The sequence below is a fragment of the Aotus nancymaae genome, unplaced genomic scaffold (genome assembly GCF_030222135.1).
Source record: "Aotus nancymaae isolate 86718 unplaced genomic scaffold, 86718_ANA_hifiasm-v0.15.2.pri h1tg000029l, whole genome shotgun sequence".
Taxonomy (NCBI): domain Eukaryota; kingdom Metazoa; phylum Chordata; class Mammalia; order Primates; family Aotidae; genus Aotus; species Aotus nancymaae.
In genome coordinates, this window is record NW_026988442.1 from 6,681,748 (window position 1) to 6,700,167 (window position 18,420).

At 43.0% G+C, this 18,420-nt stretch overlaps 1 protein-coding gene across 1 annotated transcript in view; it reads right to left on the bottom strand.

The window, feature by feature from the left end:
* CDS2 (CDP-diacylglycerol synthase 2) overlaps window positions 1-18,198 on the bottom strand; it is a 65,532-nt gene extending 47,334 nt beyond the window's left edge. Inside the window, exon 1 of the mRNA XM_012455399.2 lies at window positions 18,090-18,198. Within this exon, the coding sequence (XP_012310822.1) occupies window positions 18,090-18,146 (57 nt within the window). The 5' untranslated portion in view covers window positions 18,147-18,198. The remainder of the gene's footprint in view (window positions 1-18,089) is intronic.
* Window positions 18,199-18,420: the final 222 nt, after the last annotated feature.

Genomic DNA, 18,420 nt, shown 5'->3' on the forward strand with positions numbered 1-18,420 from the left:
TCGAGACCAGCCTGGGTAACATGGCAAAACCCTGTCTCTACAAAAAATAAAAAATTTGCTGGGCATGGTGGTGTGCACATGTAGTCCCAGCTACTTGAGATGCTGAGGTGGGAGGATTGCTTGAGCCCAGGAGGTCAGGGCTGTAGTGAGCCATGATCATGCCACTGCACAACAGCTTGGGTGACACAGCAAGACCCTGTCCCCCCGCCCCCCCCCCAAAAAAAAAGAAAAAGTAAAAAAAAAAAGTCCCTAGAAGAGACTAAAGAGACTGGTATCTCTGAAGAAACAGTTCTTGATAAGTTTTTAAAACAGTTACTCCTTAGTAATACATTTTCAACAGAGAGACCACTGTGTGCATATTGAAAAAAAATCTCTGTACATAGTATTCTGTGGAACAGATAGGAAATAGAAACAGCAACTGTTCAAGAGAAAACTGGGTGTTTAGCTGACATCCCTGTGAGAAAACCAACTTCAGGCAGCTTTTACACTCCCAAAATCATAAGAGGGGATGAATATTGACCCAAACACTGCATTGCAGGGAGAGATTCTATTCAAAGTGCCAAAAGATAAGCAATAAGGAGGAATTCCAGGGCATCTACATGCCACCCTCACACTGGAAGCAGATTTATGGGACACCATAAACCTACAGTTGAAGGGACTAAAGACTCATTTTTTATGCTGTCAGAGTTAAGCCCATGGGAAAAAAAAATGGCCAGAAGCAATCAGACATCTGGCCAGCCTGCCAGTCTCCAGAGTCTCAATTTCCACATGTAACAAAACAGAGATGGCCTAGACCTATTTCTTTTGGTTGGCTGGTTGGTTGGTTTTTGAGATGGAGTCTAGTTCTGTCTCCCAGGCTGGAGTACAATGGTGCAATCTCAGCTCACTGCAACCTCCGCCTGCTGGGTTCAGGCGATTCTCCTGCTTCAGCCTCCCGAGTAGCTGGCATTACAGGCTCCCACCACACCCACGTTATCACTTTCTATGCCCACTGACAATGGCTACTTCAACCCTCTCCTTGATAATACAGTTCATTAAAGTAGTTCTCCAATTACTGAGGATCACAATAGCTGTTTATGTAGATTATATCTACAGAAAAAATCAAAACCGAGAAGTTTCTAAAACACAAAACTACCCAAATGTGGCAGTTGCCCACAAATTAAACAGAATTACCATATGATCCAGCAATCCAGTTCTCCTGGGTATATATCCAAAAGAACTGAAAGCAGGCGGGGCGTGGTTGTTCAAGCCTGTAATCCCAGCACTTTGAGAGAACAAGGTGGGCGGATCACTTGAGGCCAGGAGTTCAAGACCAGCCTGGCCAACATGGTGAAACCCTGTCTCTACTAAAAATACAAAAATTAGCCAAGTGTGGTGGCACACTCCTGAAATCCCAGCTACTAGGGAGGCTGAAGCAGGAGAACTGCTTGAACGTGGGAGGCAGAGGTTGCAGTAAGCTAAGATCATGCCACTGCAGTCAAGCCCGGATAACAGAGCAAGACACTGTCTCAAAAAAAAAAAAAAAAAAGAATAAAGAAAAAGCACTGAAAGCAGAGACTCAAACAGATATCTGTACACTCATGTTCCCTAGCAGCATTATTCACAATTTGGGTTGTTAAGTTTGGGGCTACTACAAAGAACACTGCTTTGAGTATTCTAGAACTTGACTTTCAGTGAATACATGTACAGATTTCTACTAGGCAATCACCTAAGAGTGAAACTGCTTGATCATAAAGTGTGTGTATATTTAGCTTTAGTAAATATTGTCAAACACTTTTCCAGAGTGATAGTGCCAATGTATACTCCCCCAAGCAGTCTATGAAAGGTCCACTGGCTCCACATACTTGCCAACCCCCAATGTTTTCATTCTTTTTAATTTTAACCAATCTAGTGGGTGTGCAGTAGTATCTTATCAAGAGTTTTAATTTGCATCTCCCAGATAACTAAATGATACTGGGTATCTTTTCATGTTTATTGATCATCTAAAGTGCCCATTTTTGGCCAGGCATGGTAGCTCATACCGATAATCCCAGCACTTTGGGAGGCTGAGGGAGGAAGAATGCTTGAGCCCAGGAGTTTGAGACCAACCTGGTCAACATAGTGAGACCCTGTTTCTACAAAAATTAGCCGGGTATGGTGGTGTGTGCCTGTATTTCCAGCTACTAGGGAGGCGAAGGCAGGAGGATCCCTTGAGTCCAGCAGTTTGAGGCTTCAGTGAGCCAAGACTGTACCACCGTACTCCAACCTGGGAAACAGAGTGAGAACCTGTCTCAAAAAAATAAAAGAAACAAAGTCCCCATTTTTCTATTGGGTTGCCTTTTTATATATTTATTTTGAAGTAATTATTTATGGATTCTAGAAATTAGCCCTGCATCAGATACATTTGTTATAAATATCTTCTCATTGCCTGTGCCCTTCCTTTTCACTCTTGATACTGTGGTTCAGCAAAACATAAGTTCTTAATTTTAATGTTGCTCAATTTATCAACAGTTTCCTTTATGGTTAGTGCTTTTTATACAGGAGGAATGTTTAAACATCACCATGCCAACATCACAGTTAAAAAATTAACAATTCCTTTATATTAAATATCCAATAGTCAAATTTACCCAATACTTAAATTATTCCTCTTTATTGCAGTTAGATTGGATCAGGATCCAAATTAGGTTCAGAAATCGTAATATACCTCAAGTTTTTTTTTTTTTTTTTTTTGGGACAGAGTCTTGCTCTGTTATGCAGGTTGGAGTGCAATGGCGTGATCATGGCTCACTGCAACCTCCACCTCCTGGGTTCAAGCAATTATCCTGCCTCAGTCTCCCAAGTAGCTGGGATTACAGGCATGCATCATCATGCCTGGCTAATTTTTGTATTTTTAGTAGAGATGGGGTTTCACCATGCTGGCCAGGCTGGTCTAGAACTCCTTATCTCAAGTGATCCCCCGCCTCAGCCTCCCAAAGTGCTGGGATTACAGGTATGAGCCACTGCGCCTGGCCTTAAATCTTTCATTTAAGAGATAGGGTCTCACTCTACTGCTCAGGCTAGTCTGGAACTCCTGGCCTCACAAGCCATCTTCCCACCTCAGCTTCCAGAGCGCTGGAATTATAGGCACAAGTGAACATAACCAGCACCTAAAGTCTTAATCTATAGGTTTTACCTTTCATATCTAGCTCTCTCTCTCCCCTCTCTTCCTTCTATATATTTTTTTAAATCAGAGAGAGCAGTGTGTGAAAGTGGTAAAACTCAAATTGTGTGGGTTTTTTTTCCCTCTGTTCTCACACTGTAACAACAATCACAGAAAACTTCTGTGACCAAATGTTTCATGGGGATGTCGCCCCACACACCAAACAAACAGTCAATTCTGCAGCGGACACTAACTGGGTGCCCTCCAATTTAATTCACTTCAGCCACTATTTGCCTGAAGATAGCTTCAGAAACTACAGGATGAGAGCTCAGCCCGACAAGACCACCCCCCTCTTTCTCATCAGTTGCAAATCTGAGGCTCAAGAATTTCTGATCTACCAGCTTTAAGCTGGAGTCCCCATGATCCTCTGCCACCTTTGAGTTCGACTAATTTGCTAGAATGGATCACAGAACTCAGTAAAACACTTACTTACATTTACCAGTTTGTTACAAAGGACACTTTAAAGGATACAAATATACAGCCAGATGAAGAGATATATAGGGAGAAGTCTGGAAGAGTTCCCAGTGTGAGAGCTTCTGTCCCAGTGGAGTTGGAGTGCACCAATCTCCCAGCACGTGGATAAATTCTTGTTCGCCTTTCTGTAAGCCTCCACATGTTCAGCTACCCAGGAGCTCCCTGCACCCTGTCCTCTAAAGCCTTTTATAGAGGCTTCGTTGGATGCACACATTGCATGGACAACTGCAGAAATGTGACTGAACAAAAAGGATATGATCTAACACTAGCAAATTAAGTGAGGAAACACAGCAAGTCCTGTCTATTCAGATTCTTCTTAGCCTCCCTGTGCATCAGTCTTTCCTCCAGGCTATGGGGTTCTGAAATGAGGGTCTTATAGCAATCAAACAGGGAAAGCCAGATAATTTTTTATGGCCAGCTACAAGATAGAAAGGCAGGGGAAGATTCCTGCCTTGGGGAGAAAAAGGAGCAGGTGAAAGGGGAGCAGGAGATGGTCAGAGAGGGAGATTCTATTTTCTGATGCCTGCTTCTGAGTTTCCAAGTGCCCCAACATTACAACAAAAGACTTTAATAAGGGCTTTAAGAATTATAAACCAGTAATCACAGACATGGATAAAGAAATTTACACACACAGACAAAGAAATTTACACACATGCTATTTACTCTTTGCCATTTATTTACTAAAGCAACCAGGTCCATGTGTTCTTCTGTCTCTTGAATTTCCTATAAACCAGCACTTAGAACTAGTCTTGATCAAGCTCAAATATGATTTTATGACAAAATTTCTCCATCAGGAGGTACATAGTATTTGGTTGTTTCTGTGATGGTAGCAGTATTGGTGATTACTGCCTCATCCTATTAATTCATTGGGGTTTGGAAATTTTAAGTATTTTAATTATATCACTTTGTCATTTATTCTATGAAAAGAAACTTTCCTTAATCAACTTCTTGAGCTCTAAGGTACAATTTATAAAGGAAAGAAATGATAATGCCTCGCAACAACCCTATAAGGTTGATACTATTCTCCGCCCCACTGTTCAGATGAAAAAACTGACACAATTTAATGATGGAGCTAGGCTATAAACGAGGCATTCCAGCTCCTGAGTCTATGATTGTAATCAGTAGGCTAAAATGCCTCTCCTAAAATCAAGAAACTAGTGAATACTAGTATTACTCTGCAGGGAAGAGAGATCACAAAGATAGGCATTTATACAGTTATAGTGGCTACAAATTTACTGGAGAAGGAAATATATTAATTGTATCAAAACCTAAACAAAGTACATCCCTTTGAGTCAGCAGTTCCAAACAAAGGAACATGAGCAGAAAGGTTTTTGCTTTGTTTAAACAAGGGTTATTTCCTGCAGCATTACTTACAATAGCAAAAACCTTAAAACACCTTAAATGCCTGATTGGTTCAGTAAATTGAGATACAGCCACAAAATGAAATGACACACCACCACTAAAAATGATGCTATATCAACAGAAGGAAGGACAAAAACCATAAGATCATTTTAATTGATGCTGGCCATATGATCATTTCAATTGATGCTGGCTAGGCACAGTGGCTCACGCCTATAATCCCAGCACTTTGGGTGGCCAAGGCGGGCAGATCAACTGAGGTCAGGAGCTCAAGACCAGCCTGGCCAACATGGCAAAAACCTGACTCTACTAAAAAATACAAAAATTAGCTGGACATGGTGGTGGGCACCTGCTGAGGCAGGAAGAACTGCTTGAACCCAGGAGGCGGAGGTTACAGTGAACCAAGATCACACTACTGCACTCCAGCCTGGGTGACAGAGTGAGACTCTGTCTCAAAAAAAAAAAAATTGATGCTGAAAAAGCACTTGATAAAATTCAACAACTGTTCATAGTAACATCTCTCAACAAATTAAGTATAGAAGGAACATACCTCAATATCATAAAAGCCATATATGACAAACCCATAGCTAACATCATATTGAAAGGCAAAAGCTGAAAGCCTTCCTCTAAGCACTAGAAGACAAGGATGCACAATTTTACCAATCTTATTCAACATGGTACTGAAAATCATAGCCACAGCAATTAGGCAAGAGAACGAAATAGAAAGCATCCAAATTAGAAAGGAGGAAGTCAGACTATCCCTCTTTGTAGATGGTATGGTCTTACATACAGAAAAACTAAAAACCACCATAAAAACTCTTGGAACTGATAAACTAATTCGGTAAAGTTGTAAGCACAAAAACAACATACAAAAATCATATTTCTTTTGTTTGTTTGTTTTTGATACACAGTCTCAGCCCTGTTGCCCAGGCTGGAGTGCTGTGGCATGATCTTGGCTGACTGCAGCCTTAGCCTCCCAGGTTCTAGCAATTCTCCTGCCTCAGCCACCCAAGTACCTGGGATTACGGGTGTGGCAGACTAATTTTTGTATTTTTAGCAGAGATGAGGTTTCGCCATGCTGGCCAGGCTGGTTTCGAATTTCTGGCCTCAAGTGATCCACCTACCTTGGCCTCTCAAAGTGCTGGGTTTATAGGTGTGAGCCACCACACCCAGCCCAGTATCATTTCTATACACCAATAATGAACCATTTAAAAAAGAAATCAGGCCAGTAGCGGTGGCTCACGCCTACAATCCCAGCACTTTGGGAAGCTGAGGTGGGTGGATCACTTGACATCAGGAGTTCAAGACCCATCTGGCCAAGATCGTGAAACCTCGTCTCCATTAAAAAAACAAAAATTAGCCAGGCATAGTGGTGTGCACCTGTAATCCCAGCTACCCAAGACGCTGAGGCAGAGGAATCGCTTGAATCTGCGAGGTGAAGGTTGCAGTGGGCCGAGATCGCACCAGTGCATTGTAATATGATTAAAATGACCATACTACATAAAGCAATGTACAGATTCACAGATATTTTTTAAATCCTGAAATCTGTATGGGATCACAAAAGATCCCAAACAGCCAAAGCGATCCCAAGCAAAAAGAACAAAGCTGGAGACATCACACTACCTGACTCCAAAATGTACTATGAAGCTATGGCAACCAAAACAGCATGGTATTGGTATAAAAACAGGCACACAGGCTGGGCGCAGTGGCTCATGCCTGTAATCCCAGCATTTTGGGAGGCCAATGCAGCTGTATCACCTAAGGTCAGGAGTTTAAGACCAGCCTGGCCAACATGGTGAAACCCCATCTCTACTAAAAATACAAAAGTTTGCTGGGCATGGTGGTGTGCACCTGTTAATCCCAGTTACTCAGGAGGCTGAGGCAGGAGAATGGCTTGAATATGGAGGGGGGCAAGGTTGCGGTGAGCTGAGATGGTGCCACTGCACTCCAGCCTGGGCAACAAGAGCGAAACTCCATCTCAAAAATAATAAATAAATCAAGTAATTGCGGCTGGGCACAATGGCTCACGTCTAATCCCAGCACTTTGGGAGGCCAAGGCAGGCAGATCATGAGGTCAGGAGTTTGAGACCATCCTGGCCAACACAGTGAAACACCATCCCTACTAAAAAAATATATATATATAATTAGCTGGGTGTGGTGGCAAGCACCTGTAATCCAGCTACTTGGGAGGCTGAGGCAGAAGAATCACTTAAACCCAGGAGGCGGAAGTTGAAGTGAGATGAGATCGTGCCACTGTACTCCAGCGTGGGTGACAGTGCAAGGAGACTCAGTCAAAAAAAAAAAAAAATCAAGTAATTAATAAAATAAAAACAGACACACAAACCAATGGAACAGAATTAAGAACTCGGAAATAAAGCTATGCATTTACAACCAACTGATTTTCCACAAAGGAGCCAAGAACACACACTGGGAAAAGGATAGCCTCTTTAACAAATGGTGCTGTGAAAACTGGATATCTATATGCCAAAGAATAAAACTAGAACCCTATCTCTCCCCATATACAAAAATAAGCTCAAGGCTGGGAGTGGTGGCTCATACATGTAATTACAACACTTTGGGAGGGTAAGGCAGGAGGATCACTTGAGGCCAGGAGTTCCAGACCAGCCTGTACAACAGTGCACTATCCTGTTTTTACAAAAAAAAAAAAAAAAATTTAAAGAAATGATAAATGTTTGAGGTTATGGATATGCTAATTACTCTTATTTAATTATTATACACCGAATACATGTATGGAACTATCATTCTGTATCCCATAAATATAGGTCAACTAAAAAATTTTTTTAATGCTGGGTTAAAATGTTTAAAAACTTAAGCAGTATTTAGGTCGCATGTATATTTTTTGAGGCAGTGTCTTGCTCTGTTGCCCAAGCTATAGTATAGTGGGCTACACTTCAGCCTCAAACTCCTAGGCTCAAGGGATCCTACTGCCCCAGTCTCCCATGTAGCTGGGACTACAGGCACGCACCACCATGCTCAGCAAATTTTTAAAAATATATTTGTAGAGGCCGGGCACGGTGGCTCACGCCTGTAATCCCCACACTTTGGGAAGCTGAGGCGGGTGGATCACGAGGTCAGGAGTTTGAGACCAGCCTGACCAACATGGCAAAACCCCGTCTCTACTAAAAACACAAAAATCAGCTGGGTGTGGTGGTGCGTGCCTATAATCCTGGCTATTCAGGAGGCTAAGGCAGGAGAATTGCTTGAACCTTGGAGGCAGAGTTTGCAGTGAGCCAAGATTGCGCCACTGCACTCCAGCCTGAGTGACAGAGCAAGACTCCGTCTCAAACAAAAAAAAAATTTGTAGAGACAGGTCTTGCTGTCTTGTCCAGGCTTATTGCAAACTCCTGGCCTCTCAAAGTGCTGGGATTACATGAGTCACTACTCTCAGCCTGGGGCATATTTTATATCTAAAAAACCAGTGGGTAATAAAATGGTAGTACACGTAGTGCAGGAATGTGTGACGTGTCTAAAAAGAAAGATACACATAAAACACGAACAGCGGTTATCTCTGAATGGCAGAATTAAGATCATTTTTCTTTCTGATGCTTCTACAACGAATATCTTTTATTTTCACCTGTTCTTTCATAACAAAAAGAAAGTTTGAAATACTATTTATGAAGAACCTTAAGGACATGGGGTAACACTTCCAACAGCATAAAAAGGCAAGCTATCAGATGCATGGTTGCTCTCATTACAGCCATGAGTAGCAGTATATGTGGGAGAGAATAAGCATTTGAAAAATGTGTTTCTCTGAATGACAGCAGTGTAGATGGATTTTATTCTCATATGTACACACTTCTGTAATTTTTTTTTCTTGAGATGGAGTCTTACTCTGTTGCCCAGGATGGAGTACAGTGGCGCAATCTCGGCTCACTGCAACCTCCGCCTCCCAGGTTCAAGTGATTCTCCTGCCTCAGCCCCCCAAGTAGCTGAGATTACAGATGTCCGCCACCATGCCAGGCTAATTTTTACGTTAAGAAGAGGTTTCACCATGTTGGCCAGGCTGGTCTCGAACTCTTGATCTCAAGTGATCTGTCCACCTCAGTCTCCCAAAGTGCTGAGATTACAGGTATGAGCCACTGCGCCCAGCCCACTTCGGTAATTATTAATAATACATGCTTATGTCACTTCTAGCCAGAGATGCTCTGAGATAAATTTTGAAAAAGTAAGACTTAAATAGGTAGAAAGGCCAGGCATGGTGGCATGCCTGTAATCCCAGCACTTTGGGAGGCCGAGGTGGGAGGATCACCTCAGGTCAGGAGTTGAAGACCATCCTGGCCAACATGATGAAACCCCGTCTCTACTAAAAATACAAAAATTAGCTGGGCGTGGTGGCGCACATCTGTAGTTCCAGCTACTCGAGAAGCTGAGGCAGGAGAATTGCTTAAACACGGTAAGTGAAGGCTGCAGTGAGCTGAGATCACACCACTGTACTTCAGCCTGAGTGAAAGAGCAAGACTCAGTCTCAAAAAAAAGGTAGAAAAATAGGTAGAAATGAGAGAGGGTGACAGAAAGAACAGATTTCAGGGGTAGGAAAGAGCAAGAATCAATCCATGACACAGAGACACCAAGCAGTGGGAGGGGCCAAAGAAGGCTACATAAAAAAGAATAAAATCACGTCCTTTGCAGCAACACAGATGCAGCTAGAGGTCATTATCCTAAGCAAATTAATACAGAAATAGAAAACCAATTATTGCATGTTCTCACTTGCAGAGTGAACTGGGAGCTACACATGGACACAAAGTGGGGAACAACAGACACCAGGGTTTGAGGGTGGAGAGTAGGAGGTTGGTGAGGATTGAAAAACTACCTACCCAGTGCTATGCTCACTACCCAGGTGACAAAATCATTTGTATACCAAACCTCAACAATATGCAATTTACCCATGAACCAAACCTGCCCATGTACCCCCAAACCTAAAATAAAAATTAGAAGGAAAAAGAGAGAGAGAAGGCTACAGAAGATCTTAAAGTTTAAGCATTATGAAAAAGAGCCAGAATTCTATCCTTCCCCCGCCCCGCCCCATAATTATTAGGGTAGTTTCAGAACTCCTGGAAGATACGAAGGGCAGATGGACTAGGAGGGATCTAGAGCAGACCCTAACAGGAGGAAACTCAATTCACAGGGTTTACAATAAGACAAGCAATAAATCCTGAAATCTGGGAAATCTGAAAGAGCAAAAGACAGATAAGGATTCCAGGAGAGGTGAGGAGCTCGATTTAGAAGCGTTTACAATACTGCAGGCATCAAATCCTGAAGTATGTGAAATCTCCAAGAGCAACAAACAGATAAGGATTCCAGGTCACACCTGGTTAGATTCTGTATACTTCCCTGGGCAAGAGAAAAAAAAAAAGGAATAGGAGATTTCAAGCCAGAGTAACTGAGTCATCTGTGATTTTTTCACAGGAGAAAGAAACCAGAGCAGGGTGGTAAGAGTAGAGAGAAAATTCAGATTTGAGACAAAATCAGTTTGTGTGGACTCTAAGGGCATGCGCCTAGGAATGTCCTGTAGACCACTGAAACCACAGCACTAGCAGGGCATGGACTGTGGAGACACAGCTCAGAGAGTTGCCCCCTCCTGGGTGCAGTGTCAATGGCAGACATCCTCTCCACATCAGAGACCCAAGGGCAGAGACTGTTGCCTCTAAATCCCAAGTCCCAAGAACTCTCAAAACCTCAGCGAAGTCTCCACAGAGAAGCCCCAAGCAGGCCCTATGGTGATCCTAATACAAAGGAGCTGCCAACAAAGGCAACAAATCAAAAAGATGTCCGACTTTGGTAGGACAGGTGAGGTCCTTCCACACAGACAGCAGTGCTGGTGATAACCACAGTGTGCCATGAGGCTGTCCCTGGGAGAAGCAGGTGGAAGAAAGGGAACCTTCAAAGAGTACCCTTTGCTCCCTTCAAGTTCTGAACCACACACATTGCCTACTCAAAATAACATCATAAAGTTTAACTTTCTTTAAAAGGTCACTCAACTTAGCAGGCTCAATGCCATCCCTACTGTTGGGGCAAACAACATGAGAACAAAGACCAGTGACTAGCAATGGAAGCTGCCTGGTGGGAACCATATGTGGGGGTGGGGAGGGGATGCCTCACTATTACCCCAACCAAGTAACCACCACGTGACAAGACTTGGAAGGCAGGAACTCTGCCCAATGCCAGGAACAAATCAGCATTCTTCCAAGGAGACCCTGGCAAAATTAATAGTGAGGAGTCAGTGTCCGTCTCTTTTCTGAACCAAAGGCAGTATGATACACAAACAGCTGTCCTTTTTCACCGCCAACAGCCTCTAGTGCCAGTCCAGAAGGCCTGAGAGGCCTAACCAACACAGAATGTAGGCTAACAAGCTGTAGAGAGGAATGTCCTCCAACTATGTGGATCCTAGAAAAGATGGAAAAGTAAGAAAATCAGAAATAGTAACACTCAGATCTTTTCAAACAGTTTAAAGGATGATTATCTGCACTGTGAAATTAGTTAGAATGGCCAGGCACAGTGGCTCATGCTGTACCAGCACCTTGGGAGGGCGAGGCTGGAGACTCACTTGAACCCAGGAGTTTGAGACCAGCCTGGACAATACTGTAAGAACCTGTTTCTATTATAATATATATATATATATATATATATATATATATATACACACACACACAAATAAATAAAAATTTTAAAAAAGAAATTAGTTATAAAATTCATTTTTAAAAGTTTATCAAATATATTCAAGATTATATAATTTCTGGCAGTTGTAAGGTTGAGAATTAAGTGAGAGAGAGGAAATGCTTTACATTAGTAGTGCAGTGCAGGTTTTATACAACTTTCTTGTTTGTCAAACATATTCTGAATGACTTTATCAAGTATTATGTTCCAATATCCATCAGTTGTTAGACTCTTATGATCATTTTCTACCTTATCAATTTAAATATGCAGTCCACTGGGTACAGTGGCTCATGCCTGTAATCCCAGCACTTTGGGAGGCTGAGGCGGGTGGATTATCAGAGGTCAGGAGTTCAAGATCAGCCTGGCCAACAAGGTGAAATCTTGTCTCTACTAAAAATATAAAAATTAGTTCGGTATGGTGGCGGGCGACTATAATCCCAGCTACTTGGGAGGCTGAGGCAGGAGAATCACTTGAACCCAGGAGGCGGAGGTTGCTGTGAGCCGAGATCTCACCACTGCACTCCAGCCTGGGCAACAAGAGAGAAACTCCATCTCAATCAATCAATCAATATAAAAATGCAGTCAACATCATCCAGAACCCTGTCCTTGATGCTTAGGTGCTCAGACATAAAACTCTTAAAATATGATTGATTTTAAAATGTTATATTATTTATTCAAATCAGAAGGGGAAAAACTGATTATGTGGAGTCAAAACAGGTATAAAATTCTGAATAATATCCTTATGAACACTGACAATACCAGCCCCTCTCAGAAATGCAGACACTGTCCCTAGCAGACCCTTAAGTCAGTGAATGGTCTAAAGAGAAATGTTGATTACTGAATGACTGCTTGTTGCTAGAACAAATGGTTCTCATGCTAACAGTCATCAACTGGAAAGCATTTCTTCCAAGCAGCCTCACCTGCTGCCTGGATGAGATGCCTTGTGGTCTTCAAGCACTGCGCTGGGAGTGCCTTTTGAGGATATCAGAGTGGCGACTCCCAGGAAAGTGCTTACAAATTTATAAATCATAGTCATCTAGTAACCAGGAAAATCAAGCCTAATCAACTTTCTCTGCCCAAAAATATAAATTTTTTTCTTCACAGAGTCTCCACATTTATTCTCTAAGACTTTACTTTCTAACATTTAACATTTTGAACGACTTAAATAGAATTTTTCTGATTTTGTAGCCAAATAAGAAAAATAGGTAATATTTGGGTATCTTATCTATCAACGTTAATCAACACAGAAGCTTTTAAAGTCTGTAAATTAATTCTATAAGAAAAAAATAAAAAACGACAACTGGGAATGAGAAGACCTTCATGATAAGAACCACTCTGTATCTAACCAGCTACGTCATCTTGAGCTAATAACTTAAACTCCCTGAGGTGTGGTATCCTCTTCTATAAAATAACTACCTCAATCCGGGTGCCATGGCTTGGGCTTGTAGTCCTGAGCTACTCAGGAGACTGATGCAGGAGAATGGCTTGAGCTCAGGAGTATAAAGCTGTAGCAAGCTATGGTTGTGCCACTACACTCCAGCCTGGGCAACAAGGTGAGACCCTGTCCCTAAAAATAACAAACACCTCTAAAGGCCCTTCTAGTCCTAACAACCAAAGAGAGCAATTTAACACCTTCAAAAGATGATAAAAATTCTTCTAATGAAATACCATATTAATTCGTGCAAACACAAAACGTTTTTTAAAAATAGATTTTGGAAAAACTAACTTTAGTCAAAAATCATGAAGTAATTGAGTTTTTAAAATAAAATCACACTGAACAACAAAAAGAAGACACATAAGATTCTGAGTTATATGACAAAATAATCTTTCACCCCCTCTCCCTGTTAAGCCTGGGAATCATAGTTAAGGTTTACTGATATTTCAACTCCCAAATTATTTCTCAAAATAAAAACATTTTCTTGAAAAAAATTAAGCATTTCTCCTACACCTGAAGTAGTTATAGCGCTTTAATATTTTATTTCAGTAGTTCAATCTCAAAGTCTATTGAAAACCATTTTTAGTTATAAAAGAAGACAATTACATACAGCAATGTTCAGTGGTCCTTCTACAGTTAAAGTTCGATTGTGATTTGGAGTACTGAAAAATTCAGCAAGAAAATAAACTGAAAAGATAGGTCATAGAAGGCTAAGTCCTTTTTTTTTTTTTTTTTTTTTTGAGACGGAGTTTCGCTCTTGGTACCCAGGCTGGAGTACAATGGCGCGATCTCGGCTCACTGCAACCTCTGCCTCCTGGGTTCAGGCAATACTGCTGCCTCAGCCTCTGGAGTAGCTGGGATTACAGGCACGCACCACTATGCCCAGCTAATTTTTGGTATTTTTAGTAGAGACGGGGTTTCACCATGTTGACTAGGATGGTCTCGATCTCTTGACATCGTGATCCACCCGCCTCGGCCTCCCAAAGTGCTGGGATTACAGGTTTGAGCCACCGCGCCCTGCCTTGGCTAAGTCCTTTTTATAAAACTTTCCTTAACAGGTAGTTACTATGAATAGACTCTACAAATACATATAACTTGAAGATTTAATCACCTTCTAAGAGTGTAAGATGAATATTAAATTTTTTTCCTATAAAAATCTATTTTAACCAGTAGCAACAATAGCTAACATATTATTACAATGCGACAAGCTCTCCTGTAAGCCCAAACATACATTTAATCCACATGAATATCCTGTGAAGCACATACAATTTTATCACCCCCATATTAATGATGGACAAATTAAGGCTGCCACAGCTTCGGTGATCTGCTCAAAGTTACACAGCCTCTATGTGGCAGAGCCCAGGCTCAAGGCAGATGTAACTGACTCAAGCCCCTGCTTTTAAACGCTATCTTCAGTTAAAATTTAAACTCCCCTTTCTAAATTATGTCACTCTTTCCTCTCCATATGGGTTTCACCTATCTAGAAAGGAAGCCTCGAAATAAGTAAAGCTCTAATTTAAATAGCACCTCAGGAACTAAGTAAAGCAAAAAAACCCAGAACCTTTACTCTAACTTACAAAATAAAATCTCGTGAAATGCCAACTCAATTATAAATTTTAAGATGCCAATCTTTCAGACCACATCTCATCCTTCCCTTTCCTAAGCTCCATCGTAAAAATACATTTGGGCAGGAAGAGGATCATTCCCAAAGCCTAAACTCCAAGTTTCTTAGATTGGCAACTATACTGTGCCTTGGGACTTTAAAATTATAAGCACAGTTCCCAGAAGAGACCATTTCCTTTATTAGCAATTGGCTTTGAAAATTCCATTCTCAGATGCTAAATATAACAAAATACCTTCTGACTTTTTTTTTTTTTTTTTTGAGATGGAGTCTCACTCTGTTGCCCAGGCTAGAGTGCAGTGGCGTGATCTTGGCTCATTACAACCTCAGCCTCCTGGGTTCAAGCAATTCTCCTGCCTCAGCCTCCCGAGTAGCTGGGACTACAGGCACACGCCAGCATGCCTGGCTAATTTTTTGTATTTTTAGTAGAGATGGGGTTTCTCTGTGTTAACTAGGATGGTCTCCATCTACTGACCTTGTGAACCACCTGCCTAGGCCTCTGAAAATGCTGGAATTACAGGTGTGAACCACCACACCTAGCCTGTGACTTTTATGAATAAACATTCTCCAGATTATTTTGATACTAATGATTATCTATTTACAAGTGAGTTTTGCCATGGCAGTTAAGTAACTGTAACATTTTGAAGAATCTTTCAAATTTATTCCAGAGCTTTTAAAGCACTCACTTGAAAATTGTTTACTGGATTCTTCTATTATGAAATAAAAAAAAGTTCTCATTTCATAATGCATTTCCTTAAAAAGACAACCCTATTTTATTATTTCTAATTTCCCTGGGTTCTAACACAAGAATATTGGCAAAGCCAAAGTCATGGAAGTAGGCTTTTCCCAAACTATGAAACAGAATAAATCAGGATTTTTTAAAAAGTTTACTATGGGCCAGCTGCAGTGGCTCACACCTGTAATCTCAGCACTTTGGGAGCCAAGGCAGGTGGATTACCTGAGGTCAGGAGTTCAAGATCAACCTGTACAACATGGTGAAACCCCATCTCTATTAAAAATACAAAAAAATTAGCCGGGCGTGGTGGCAGGTGCCTGTAATCCCAGGTACTGAGGAGGCTGAGTCGGAGGTTGTAGTAAGCTGAGATTGCACCATTGTGCTCCAGTCTGGGCAACAAGAGCAAAACTCCGCCTCAAAAAAAAAAAAAAAAAGAAAAGAAAAGAAAAGAAAAAACTTACTATATACATTCAAAGACAAGTAGTAGATTTCACAGTTTTTAAAAAGTGCCCTTATTAAAAATCCCATGCATGACAATTCAGAAGTTCTGGATGATGGGGTGAGGGACTGATTGCCTTGTTCTGGGTAAAAAGTATCAGAGTGCATAGCAGCTGTCTTTTAGGGAACAATATGCAACGAGTGGACCTCATGACCCCAGGCATAATGTCACTGTATAAGTGATGTAAGTGCACCTTTAGCTGGACAGCTCCTCATGTCCTCCCTACCGAAAGTATGGGATGTAAAAGTAAGACCAACAGGCACTTTATCTCTGGGGATGGATCCAAGGAGTCCAGAAAGAAGGGTAGAATCTTTATGTTCCATCTCATAACCCCATCGTTGTTTTTTTGACATTCTAACTATTGTACATAGTTAGCTTTTCAAAAACATGGCCACCAGCTCTCATGCCTTCTTTCTTCTCCCTCTTCTCATACCTTCTAGGTCCACAAAGTCCCAGTGACATCAAGTATGATCTCACCTTAAACAGAGCCTCCAAACATCTGCATACTCACCAACTAGCAGTAACAAGGTAAGTCAGAATTCTTTCAGGCTGAACCAGAAGAGCCCACTGAAAAATTAGAGACTTCAGTGTCTCTTGTCTCTGCGAGCAACTGCTAAATCCTTAGCCCTAGCCCTAAATTTTCTCCAAAATACGTTTTGTTTTTGTTTTTGGAGACAGGATCTCAAATTCCTGGGCTCAAGCGATCCTCCTGCCTCGGCCTCCCTAGTAGCTAGGATTACAGGTGTGCAACACTGTGCCTGGCCAAAATACATTTTCTAAAATTCAGTATGAATAATTTTCTGTGGATAGTCCACTGTCAATTGCAATAACACAAAAGTTGTTCAAAAAAAAAAAAAAAAACAACCATTATCTTTCACCCAAAACATTCCTCCTAGTGTAACTGCTCTGTTGACATCCTGTCACCAAATCTTGTGCTTTCTTCCTTCTTGGTGTCTCTCTAATGTCCCTTTCTTCCAGTCATCAAAAAGTTACAGGCTGCATTAGGAGAAGCCATGAGCCTGGTGTAAGGCAACAGGGATTGGTGGGAACAGATGATCCTCAGCTCTAGCCAACCATTAATCAGGTGAGAAAGTGATGGTGGACCCTCCAATTATCTAAGACAGGCAAGAAACTTATTAGGAGAAATTTTCTGATTTTTAAGACAACATGTGGGCCAAAAAAAAAATCTATAGGTCACCCATGGGCAATCCCCAAGTGAATCAGTCTCCCTCATTCTGGTCCAAGCTCCCTCAATCCATTCTACACATCACTGCCAGATCAGTTTTCCAAATACAGGACTCCTGACCACTGCTATCTCGGAAAGCACAACTACAACTACAAAGTCCTATGCTGCCATTCAAAGTCCACAGTAATACAACTACTCCCTACCTTCCTCAACTCCCCTACACAGACCTTTCACTTCACCCAAAGGAATCTACTCCCACACCCGTCACCCCCCAGCCGCTGTCCCCGCCAAGATGGCCTCCTTCCTACTCTCCTCTCCTACTCACCAGAGCCCACACGGCACAGGAAACAACCCATCAACTGGAGGACCCCCTCCAACACCTGCTGATGACGGGGTGGCTCACTGCGTAACAAACCTCTCTGCTCAAAGCCGATGATTTTATGTCCAAGAAGGGATTTACATCTCCCAGGAGGCAAATGCTATGGCCTTGTCCAGATTCCCCCACCCCCCAAAATAATAACATTGTAAAAAGAAACGGAGAGCCTAAGTCGCGGTCAGAGGAGCCGCCTATCTGAGAAGGCTCTGCACATCTTCACCTCCAGGAAGGCCTCAGGGAGGTGGGGGAGAGGGGGGTCCCGCAGTCAGCCCAGCGAGGCAGGAGGCCGTGCGCCACTCCAGGCGAGCTCCTTCCTGCACCCCGGGGGAGCCACCCCAGCCAGACCCTGAGCCGGGACAGCGACTCGCCAATCCCTGACACGCGCGCCGCAAAGGTTAGGCACCAGAGGACCCATCGCGCTGCCCGGGCCCGGGGCCGCCGTCAGCCGCGACAAGGGATCAGAGGACGAGAGGACCCCCCTGCGCGCGTCCCCCGCGGGCCTCCTGGATGCGTCGCTGTCCCGGCCGCGCCCACCCGAGGCTGCCGCTACCTTGTCCTCGGGCGGCGCATCTGGCTCGTGGGCCACCCTCTGCCTCAGCTCGGTCATCCTGGAAAAACCTGCCCAACGTCGCCGCGAGCGAGCAGCGCAGCACCCACAGCAGGCAGCTCAGCGCGGGCACGCGCGGACTCCCTCGGCCGGCCCCGCCCCGCCCGGGAGGCGCGCGGCTCCGAACAGCTCAGTTCCCCTAGCAGCCCAGCAGCCAGCCCTGGAGCTCAGCCCCGCCCAGCGCCGTCACCGCCCTTTCACCCGGGCGGGGCAGGGTCTGCCTTCCCTAGCCCGGGCGCGCGAGCTCCCCATCCCCAGAGGCGGGCTCGGAGCG